Here is an 11,323-nt window from a genome sequence, read left to right on the forward strand (position 1 = left end):
ACAAAAGAGAAAAACAATCAATCTGCCCTTACCTGATCTGTCCAATATATGTTTATAACATTATATTATTACATCCCTTTATTCTGCTACTTAAAGGTGCAGTTTTGTATATACAGCGGCCACTAGCGTTGTATTACAGATTTGCAACGAAGTGCTCAGTCAAAACACGACGGTGGCCACCATAGTACAAAAATATGTCGTTCTCATGTTGACGCAGGGAAGAGATCGTGCGGCATTAGAAAGACTGAAGAAAGAGCGATGTCTTATTGTATTACATAAAATAAAAGGTCAGTGGATCTTAAGTATAAAAAGAAGTATAAAAGTCAGGCAGGAGCCAGGACCTGAGTTTATACAGTACATCACACTTTATTTTATTAGTATAATTATCTTTCTTTTTGTTTGTATATAAACTTGTCCTGTTTGTATGCAGCCTGCAAATGCTTTGGTAATACGAATGTACATTTTGTCATGCCAATAAAGCACACTTTTGAAAAATTTAAATTGAGAGAGAGAGAGAGAGAGAGAGAGAAAGAGAGAGAGAGAGAGAGAGAGACAGGGGGAGAGAGAAGTGCCACAGCCGCAGAGTAGATATACTGAGTTCAGGAGATCATTTTTAATCCAATTTTAATCGTGGTGGGATTAAGAAAACACAGCCGATCCTAATCTGCTCAGATTACCCACACTGCTTCCAAAAGGAAGAAGGGAGGTTGTGTAAGCAAGTGCATTTAATGTGATTTAGACATCATGATTTCATGTCCAGCAAGTTCTCAAGGTGGACACACACACCTGAAATTTTGTTAAGATTTGTGTGTGTGAGAGCATATTATAGCCCAACAAATGTTTCATTTTACATTTACATTTAATGTTTGTTGCTGTTTTTTAAAAGTGATAAGTAGTTTATTTTAAAAGAACGTTAGTCAAAGACATAATTTTGTTGTACATAAAGGAATAGGTAGGCAGTTGTTGTTTATTTTATTGTGCGCTGTGAAGACTTTTACATAGGTCTGTAGTGTTACAAAAATCACAGAGTAGTTTATAAAAAGTTTTTTGTCATGCTCTAAAAACTTTATTACAGATAACTGTGATGAAGGCCTAAAATAACGATATTTGTGAATTTTGTCTGGAGGCGTGCTTGCAAATCTACGATTTTGTAAAAATGTTTTACGACCTATTGCGCCATCTAGTGTTTATGCTTCGTACGACGAAGGCGTCTTGATTTTACAGACCTGCTTCATATTTCACTTTGCACTTTGAACCTGCCCGAAATAAAAAATTGAAACAAAGCATCTAAAAGTTATAAAGTTATGCTCACATCTTCTAAAACTTCATTAACTAAACTGATTCCCAAGGTCTATTTAATTGATGGTATTAAATGTTGAACGTAAATTTTAACATTAACACTTTCATAATAATTGTCTCTTTGTCTCTACAACTAGATGTAATTCATAGACACATACAAAAACATGACATTTTTTGTACATTACAATTCGTGTAAATTGTTTGAGCATATTGTAAAATTTATCTTAATAAATGACACAAGAACATGGAAAAGATAGAAACTACTTAAATAAAAACACAAGAAAGGTCAACAACATATCCAGTTTAAAATGCTGCATTGAGTGGTGCTTTTGCAAATATTTGATTTCGAGATGAGATTAAGTGTGTGGTAAAAGACAACAAGATCACATAAACAAAATAGATCACACGCCACAACGTTTTCCAGTTTTTAATCATAAAAAAACATTTTTTTACAACACTTCTTATTGTTACTAGGACAAGTTTTAATGAGAAAACAGTAATGTCAGAAATGTTTCTTTTTTTATAAACTCAACAGCCTACCAAAATTTACATGAGATTTGTTTCAGACCCTTGGATTACGAAATATCTGCATCTCTGAATTATTAAAATGTATATGTTCTCCATTGTTCAGTCACTATGAACAACTTTTCAAAAGCTCAAAATTCCAGATAAACTAAAAACAAATATATTGCGCTATATAAAGGTTACACATATGCGGAAAGTGTGAAGCACTGTTAAAAAAAGCATTAACACAACCACAGGAATTCATCAGATCACATTATACTCAAATAATCTGACTGTTAGATAATCTGTTTTTACAAAGGTCACAAAACCACAGGCTGCAGAGATTTTCATTTCACAATCAAAGCAAAACATTCTTGTCTGGTCATGATTTCAATTCTATCATGATGCCAGAAATACATGGATGTGTAATGTGTGTTGGTGAATCTTTCAAGTGCATATGAGGTTCATATTTTACCCCAAAAATGTAAAAGTTTGTTTTGCATAAAAAATTAAATTACCATAAGATTTTTAATGCATTTTAGTGTCTTAAACAGTACAGCAGTGTGCTATGAATTGTTTTTTTTGAGGTAAAATATGATTATATATCCAAATACCCATTTTGGTTTTCATTCTATTCATAGAGCACCAGAATCTGACTTTTTAAATCAAAGCCGTCAATTGAGCATAATCTCAGTGCAAAAAAAAAAGAAGACATTCTAGTGACACATTTACACCGTGGCAAAAATGTCCAACCCTAGTACAGATAAACATTGCAATTCACAAAAATATTTCCATATAGCTGAACATACTGTTTAATTAAGCATGCAGTGCATTTTTTTCTTCATGTTTTCAAATACATCTGTGATGAAAAAAAGTCGATTTAGATAATATAGATAATCTACACACACAATATGACAATGTGAACAAAATAAACAAATATGAATTATGTACATATCATGTTATGAGAAAAGCCAAATACTCAAGTAGTCTTCAGTAGACCTCAAACTGTACTATCTGGAAGAAAACTATTGTGTTCACTAAATACTAAACCTACACTAATTCGGGGCTTGTGAAAACTCACAGAAAAACACACATTTCAAATGCACATTATTCACAATTCTTCAACCCTACCGGTTGTTGCTTATCGAAATTTTGGCCTGATTTGATACTGCCATCGGGAAAACTAATACTCTAAGTCTCAGATTTAAATCTATTAAATCAGAACCAAAAATCTCTGCACAGATGTTTAAGCCTCCTATTCATTTTGTAAATATTGTGTGAACATGTTTGTATATGTCTACAAACATGAAAACAACTCGTGATCAACAAAACCACTGCGTGACTGATCAACTGCAGTTACACAGAAAAGCTTTAGGGGGCGCCAAACACAGGCCGCATTCTTTCGAACCAGTTCGACTAAGAACAGAACTGAAACTCTCAAATATGTTTAACTCACCCTGGCTTTAAAAACACAAGGCTTGTGCTGATGCGCATAGACCAACAATTGCAGCTAATCATAAAGAACGTGACGTGTTTCTGGTCAGTATGTTAATACTGTTCATTTTTACATGTGTGCAATATTTAAGAAAGGGTTTAGAAATAAATTCTACGGAAAACAAATCATGGGCGCCATTTACAGTGGAAACATTAAAATGCAGCTGTCACAAGAGAGGTATGTGAAAGAAATCCCTCAGTGGTTGCTAGGATACTGTGATGACAATCTTCCGGCTCTGTTGCCGAGTGACAGAAGGATGTAGGCTCTGTCTGTGGAACTGCTGAAGCGTTTCAGGTGAACAAACTGGAGGATACAAAAGATAGAAATATTAGCGGGGTTAGAGCTTGGTGACAGATCAATACTCTTGTTGTAACAGGGATGTTTCTCACCAGCTCTCTCTGACCGCTTCAATGTCACTCAGAAGATTTTGAGCCAGACAGATCCCAAATATCTACAAGCAGAAGATCAGTTAGTCTCTCCGTTTCAGAGAAAAGCTGTTTTTTTTCTATTTTATAAATGGTGACTTCCTGACTGTATGTTGAAACAAGTTAAGGCTTAAAGCATTAAAACTGTACACGACTCTTTCTTTGGTGGTAAAAGGAGATATTTACAGTTTATTTGTCAACAATCCTATGGTCAAGCGTAGGCCAGATAACTTAATGTCTTTAAGTTGGAAATGATATACAATGAACAGCTTGTTTACTTACATAAGTAACAAATGCACAACAATATGTACACAGTGACGTGATTTTAATAAATGTTGTAGAGAATCTGAGGTTAAATGGACTAATTTACCTGGAGAAGTGCGATACCTATGAATATCCCAGCAACTACGGTTAGATTCTCTTGTAGCCATTTCTCAAACTGAGGCACACATCCTTTTGTATATATAAACATCTTCTGTTCATTGTCCTGCAAACACACACGTTAACAAAAATGAAATACATTCAAAATATAAAACTGTCAACCCACAAAAGCCTAGCAGTTAAAGAACAGTTATACAAATTGATCTTTTTTATTGCTGGATAAACTTGCCAAAAGTCAAACGGCGGGCAGAACACACACTCTTAACAGTCTATCACTCAGCAGATTCACTCAGGCACAGAGGAACATATTTTAACAGTGTGTAATGTAAACTAGGCACACTTAAAAAAACCGCAAAAAGGTTGGGCTAGAACCCAAACACGATTATCCTTTTGTTAACCCAAGACCCGAAACGGATGTTAATACCAGTTGTAAACAGGGACTTTAATGTGATTTATCTTAAATGTGTCACTTAGGCACACTAGTGTGGGTTCTATTACACTATTGTGCACTTCAGATGGATTAGGTCCCTATATAGTGTACTTACACCCTTCGCTCGAATGTCATATCCACACTGTGTGTTGATCACGTCCTCCTGTGGAGGGAAAACAGGGTCAAGATTTAAGTTCTTTGGTCAATGTCACCATAATCTTTTACAATAAGCCATTCTTGACAGTACAATAGAGAACTAATGTTCAGTATGTATACAGGGTGGCGGATTTAAATCACTTCCTGTTTATGTTCTCAGGTCTTCCGAAAGGTGACAATGGGCAGATTTCGGCTAAACGTCTGTGTACGATATAAGCATGCTGTGAACGAGCCAAACGTTTTAAAATGCCCTCTGTAGTAGTCTGAACTATTTAACAGTCTCATATATTTAGCTTCCATGTGTAAAACAGCTTATAAATCATACAGCCTTTTTTAAAAACTTTTAAAAGTCAAATTCTATTGAAGTCCTCGTAAAACAAAATTTGTGCGAGTGTGTGTGCGTTTACTCACAGCAGGATCCTTGGTGCAGCACGAAAAGGGAACCCCACATTTCTCTCTGCTCAGATTAGTGTCAGTACAATTAAAGTAAATGTTCAGATTCCAGTCTTCAGGTCCAAATGCCCCACAACACTCCCACTGCAGAAAAACAAACGTTTGTGTATTCTTAAAATCAATCAACATCACAAATTCCTTCAGTATCAAGTAACCCAACTACTCATTTAAAGCAACACTAGAGACTTTTTCGACCTTAAAATAATCTCTTTATAATTATTTTAGTGGTAGTACAACTCTTAACTGGACAAATTTTTCTGCCGCTGCTACCTAAGCAGCCCTTTATCGGCTGAAATCACACTTGAAACTTTGGTGTGCGGGTAGGTCCACAAGTCCCGCCCATCACCTGCTTTACGGCACACGTCACGTTTTACTCATAGCCAGGGTGAAGTTATTAAACAGCTAACAATAAGACAAAACCATAGTTCAATGCAAGTTTCCAAACCATCACCATGGCAGAGCCAGCAAAAAAAAAAACATAGGATAAGAGAGAGAGTGATCGGACATGAGCCAGGACACAAATCAATATCTGACAGACTTAATCTCGGTGGCGTGAGCTGGAAGAGGCAACAGGTTGCAAAACGGATGGAGACCTAACATTAGCCTTCCTGCTACTGGATTTGAAAGTCTTATATGTAAATGTTTTCTTACTGTCCTGTACTTTGATTTTATAAGTTATTAGGCTGTGCTAAGTTGTTTATTGGCACACTAACGTTACTGGTTCACAATTTATAACCGTAAGGTAGACTAGAGATAATGTGATGTTGCCAGGTCTCAATCGCTTGCGTAGCATGATCATGCCTTGTGTTCCTTGCAAACAATGACTAGTACCAAACCACAATAAATGTTTTATGGTCAAAAGTGGCTGATTCCTTAGTAAATGCACGTACACTAATGTTATCGGTATCTATAAATACTATGCTAGGCACTATTCCCATAGCGAGTTGAGTGTAAGATAGTGATTGCACCTATTACACAAAGCACAGCGCCTGTTCGTAAGTGTGTCCGAAAAATATAAGTTAACTACAGAAAATGATTTTCGTTGTTTACTTAACACATTCACGTCCATGCCTTGTTTTTTCGGTGACTGTAAATGTGCCCAGTAGCTAACGATAGCTGCTATGAAGCTAGCACGCTATGTGCTCACGGCCAACAACAAGCTGCTACCTCAGAATCTAGTTTGAGCTATAAGTAAAGCCCAGTAGTATACCCCGTGGGAGCCAAAAGAGTGCTTTAGTACATGCACAGTTTATGAAGTGACATGATGCAACAGCGGTTTCTGCTTAATCAACTAATTCAGAAGAATGTTGTTAACCAGCACCTATTCACTTGCATTGGTTTGGGTGTTGGGGCTGTTTACTTACCAACTTTCTTCAAAAGTCATACATGTTTAAAATGACAAGAGGGTGAGTAAATAATGCTAGAATTTGCATTTTTATACCTTCGAGTTTATTTAACATTTACATAAATTAGCTCCAATGAAGCGTCTCATATCTCTGCCAAAAGTGGAATGACAGAAATAACCACTTTTTTATTATCTGAGGGAAATGTCAATGTTTTTTTATCACGCGAAACTTGCCAGCCAGATGTAAGAATATTGTAAATTGTTGCCAGGGCTTTGCTGTGTGGTTGCTAAGGTATTCTAGGTGGTTGCTAGGGCATTCCTTTTCTGTTGCTGAGACGCTGTGGAAAACATCCCAAGTCTCTATGATATTCTGGAGACACACTAGATGTACATCTACGAGATTATAGCCTGTTTATTGCCCTGCATAGACTTTAAACGCAAAATTTGTTATGGTTTTATATGTGCATGTGTTCTTACGTAATCTTGGGTGAAGTCGATGAGATTCTGCAGGTCAATGTCATCTCTGTAGGCCCTGATATTGTTGTTGATGAAGAACTTGAGCTGGTCCTTGATCCAGTCTTTAAAGACGAACGCCAAGACTCCCGCGGTCAGCTCCAGGAAAAATATGATTCCAAGAAACACAGAAAACTGCAGAAAGACAGCAGAATCTCGATTTGACTCAGTCTTGATAATGGTTGCCGTATGGGTTTCCAATGAGTCTGGAATGTGTTACACCAAACTGATGTTCTCCCTTTCATGACAAAGAATCCGCAATCCTGCCAACATCCCTCTTGACACTTACAGAAATGACGTGGTTCTTTCACTCATCCACTCAAAACAGGATGTCGTATTGTTAAACAAGGTTCATCTCTAATTGCACACGTACGTTTTATTACGAGTACAACGAGCGATGACTTTCCGTTCTGACCACATTGAATACTTCAAGAGTGACATCAGTGTTCAGCTGGTGCCTCCAGATGTTTTTAGAAGTCTACGGAGGCAAAAAGGGCCTCTCCTGATTTTCTTACAATTCTCCTGTAGCAGCTTTTAGAGAAAGGAATAACATCACAGACCGGAGGGATAAGGAGGAGAGCACATTCCCACACTTTCAGACTACATTCAGTTTTCCCCCTTCATGTATTAACTCATATCCAGCCATTCAAAAATGATCCTGCCAACCTGCACTCACATTGTGTATGAACACAGCATACATGGTGGTGTTACACATGTATGCTTCTCAAGTACATGTATCTGTACTTAATCAGCGTTGTCATACTTTTAAATCCTACTGCATAATAGCATACTTTATACTCCACTCCAATACATCTTTAATTCTTTAGAACAATAACAATCTTTTTACCACAAAATACTAAAAGAAAGAAATTACTAGATTTGTAAATGTCCATTTTTTAATAAAACATGTAATTAAGAAATGACATGAAATCTTGTGGAGTAAAAATATTATGCCTAAGAAAAAAATAAAACACTGTTAAAGTGCAGATTGGATTGACTTGAGTAAAAAGTTCTCTTCTACAGTCAACCTCTGTTCTCCAGAAAATCTGGATAGGCTTTGCTAGAAAACCCCCAAACCTATGTTTTGAAAATGTGCAATAAAATTCTGTTCATAATTTTGAGTCGAAGATGAGTTATCTATTTTTAGTAACAAAACAAGACAGATAAACTAAATAAGACTATTCATCTTCAAAATTTACAGTGTGATAAATGAGATTTTTCTGAATATTAGGATCTCAGCTCATGGGTGTAGGGCAAAATTAGTTCAAACCAAAATATGACATACAAACTTAAGAAGGAAGGAGTTTTCACGCAGCGCTCCGATGCATCCGGCGAAGCCTAGCACGAACATCACCCCACCCACCACCAGAAACAGCCACACTGGGTCAAACCCACCCAGATCTGTGATGGAGGATATGTTGGAGAGAACTCCCTGATGAAAGACAATTTTTTTTTTTGAAACCAAAATGCATTTCAATACATGTGAGAAGGGTAACAACCACGTGTGTAATGTTTGATTCACCGGTTTGCATCAAGCATTGCCTGTAAAAAGATGTCCAGTGTTTGAAATGCCCTACTTCCATACTATAAAGCAAGGGTAAAGAGAAAGGGTGTCTCTTACCTTTTCACTCCAGGCCCACAGAGCCACAGACAGGAATGCCACCCCCAGCAGCTGAGAGAGACAGAATAGAAGTTAGATATCAAATTAGCATAGTATCTCACTTGAAACATTTACTAACTTTATTTAATTTAGGTTAAATTACTTTTGTTTTTAATTATATATATTGACTTTTGAAAGAGGCAGTGCAAGCGCCAGCTGTCACACAACATGTGTAGCACACACTTCACATCAAAGCATGTTTGTAAAGTGACAGTGTCTTAAAGCTTTATAAGAGCATTTGAAATGCTCATATTGATGTGTGGAATCATCATTATGTTAGATCAGCTCATTCTGTTCATAATAACATTTTATTATAGGCAGTTCATTAGGAGCCAGTTTGTCAAACAAAGGCAAACCTCGGGTGACAGAAAATGTGAAATGATTTCTTATCTTCTATGAACCCATTATTCAAACACTAGTCAAAACACTATAAGAATACGGACATAACGTATATATTATATGGGTCATCGGCAACCTTATTAGGTCAATGGATCAGCCGTGTATTAACGTTATATACGCAACAACCACGCAAATACTGTCAGAAATGCTTTACTCACCCAAAATATGATATTAAATCCGAATATAAAGTATTTGATGCAACAGCCCACCTCGTGGACGTTGAAATGTTTTCCGGTCATACTTGCGTTGGACAACAAAATCCTCCCGACGGTTTTCAATGATGGAGACAATATTCGCCCACCGATTAGAAACCTCTCACCTCCATTTATATTTTCATGACATGTCTATTATGTGTCAGGCAATGCCACGCAGGGCTTTGCCTATTTCGTCGAAACGATCTGCTACTCGCCTTCTTGAAGAAAACGAAATTGTATTTGCTATTGATAATGAAACCGAATAACCGAACGACTGCTCCCACCACATAGAGTAACTTCCGGTTAAATTAATTAGGCCATCGCACGAAATTTCAAAATACAGGCACGGTAATTACAACAAAGCACGAAAAACGAGCACCAATAGCATAAGGTGATATAGAAATGAATGTATTATTATTAAAAACAGTTGTTTTTATCACTGTCCTTAGTTGCAGAGGTGTTGTCACTTAACATTGTTTATGTTTGACACACAATAAGACCATATATGGTCTATATATTGTGCATGTAGCTGCGTTTTATCTGGTTATAGATCAATTTATTTCGATTTAAAATTCATATTTTACCTGTGACTGCCGCTGTATGGCAGTGGAGCTTGTGGAGCTTCCAGAACCTCCCCTTTATAACAAAGGCAAAGCTGGAACTTCAAAATAAAAGTCAACAAAAATCCTGCTATAGAAGAGTGAAATATATTCAACAGCAATTTGATGAAGACCACCTATTTGGGGATTCAGATGAGTAGATTGTGCAGTCAACAGAGTTTCTGTCTGTCTTTGACAAGGTACACTCTTAAAATTAAGGTGCTTAAAAGGTTCTTCACAGTAATGCCATAGAAGAACCACTTTTGGTTCCACAAATAACCATTCATTCAAAGGTTCTTTAAAGAACCATCTCTTTCTTACTTTTTTGTAATCTGAGGAACCTTAAAAAGAATAAAATAACCTTTTGTGAAACAGAATGGTTGTTCAAATATTAAAGTTTTTTTGTAGAACCAGACGTTTCTTCCACGGCATCGAAGAGCATTTTGAAGCACCTTTTTTTAGAGTGTGCTATGGTAGAGATGTTTTTTAAAGAGATTTGACAGCTTTTTTTGCTTAAATGTTTTAACCAATTAAATGCTATACAAGCCAGTTGAGTATGTGCCATCCAGACAGGCTATATCTATTATGTCCTTGTTCAAAAGTGAAGCAGGCTGTAATAAGCCCAAGGGCGTCCGAGATCCAAGGCCCACTTTACTGTTCTTTGCTAAGGCCATCCACAATCACCTCTATGAGTCAGCAAATCATTACAGTCATTGAACTGTATATACAGTATATTGCATGTAACCCACTTTATAAAGTGACTGCACACTTAGCGCTTCTCATTGGAGGCAGTCAATTTTTCAACCAATTGCATACCAATGCATTGAGTAGTCTGCATGTGTTGGTATGATTGTACTGCAGGTGCATGCGGGTTGAAACCGTTTAAAGAACGTAATATTTGCTTAAATTCTCTATGTTTATAAATGTGGTTAATTTGTTGTTCATTCATCTTAGGATCATTTGGTTGCTTTGAGTGAAAAACCATCATCAAATGGTGTATTTTGGTTGTATATTCTGTTTCAAAGTCATTACTGGTAATCTTCATTTCTGCCAAAGCTATAAAATCCTAGTCGTTGGTTCTCACATGTGTCCGTGACACCTCAATGTTTCTGTAGAAAGTGCCATTATAAGGGACATAACATTTGCAAAGAGTCTTTAAATCATTAAAACTTCGGAAAATCGGATACTGTTGCTGAGTTTATGACCTGCACATGGAGTAAGTCTGTTAGGGAATTATGAGTAACCTTTATAAATTTTACAGTATATGGCAACCATTTTTGGATCTAACGATGACTCTGAGCGGTAATGTAGTCCATATGATGCCTGCTCTCTATTAAGAGCTTGTTTTACTGTGATCTACTGAACCTAAATTCCGTTTTGTTTGTTTAATAAAGTTTTTTTTCAATAAAAAATAATAATAATACATTTGGAACTAATAATCAAATTTGGAGTGGAACCATTTTTGGTTCT

At 36.5% G+C, this 11,323-nt stretch overlaps 1 protein-coding gene across 2 annotated transcripts; it reads right to left on the bottom strand.

Moving 5' to 3' along the window:
• Positions 1-1,711: 1,711 nt before the first annotated feature.
• Positions 1,712-9,542, bottom strand: tspan5b (tetraspanin 5b). 2 transcript variants are annotated; one of them, XM_056736845.1, is made up of 9 exons: positions 9,219-9,542; positions 8,623-8,673; positions 8,287-8,433; positions 6,966-7,136; positions 5,102-5,227; positions 4,650-4,697; positions 4,094-4,210; positions 3,688-3,749; positions 1,712-3,601 (listed from the first exon to the last, which is right to left on the bottom strand). In XM_056736845.1, exons 1-9 carry the CDS (start codon positions 9,297-9,299, stop codon positions 3,589-3,591), a joined length of 816 nt encoding a protein of 271 aa, XP_056592823.1. In that variant the 5' UTR covers positions 9,300-9,542; the 3' UTR covers positions 1,712-3,588. The 2 variants fall into 2 exon arrangements, with proteins under 2 accessions (XP_056592823.1, XP_056592829.1); XM_056736851.1 differs by lacking the exon at positions 8,287-8,433.
• Between the last annotated feature and the right edge of the window lie 1,781 nt (positions 9,543-11,323).

This window comes from Triplophysa dalaica, chromosome 2, assembly GCF_015846415.1.
Source record: "Triplophysa dalaica isolate WHDGS20190420 chromosome 2, ASM1584641v1, whole genome shotgun sequence".
In the NCBI taxonomy this organism is placed as follows: Eukaryota; Metazoa; Chordata; class Actinopteri; order Cypriniformes; family Nemacheilidae; genus Triplophysa; species Triplophysa dalaica.

Coding starts and splice junctions, on each gene's coding strand:
- tspan5b (XM_056736845.1), bottom strand. CDS start 9,299: ATGACCGGAAAACATTTCAACGTCCACGAGGTGGGCTGTTGCATCAAA. Junction 4,211..4,649: donor ATGACATTCGAGCGAAGGGT/GTAAGTACACTA, acceptor GTGTGTTTGCAG/GACAATGAACAGAAGATGTT. Junction 3,750..4,093: donor TAGGTATCGCACTTCTCCAG/GTAAATTAGTCC, acceptor TTCTGCTTGTAG/ATATTTGGGATCTGTCTGGC.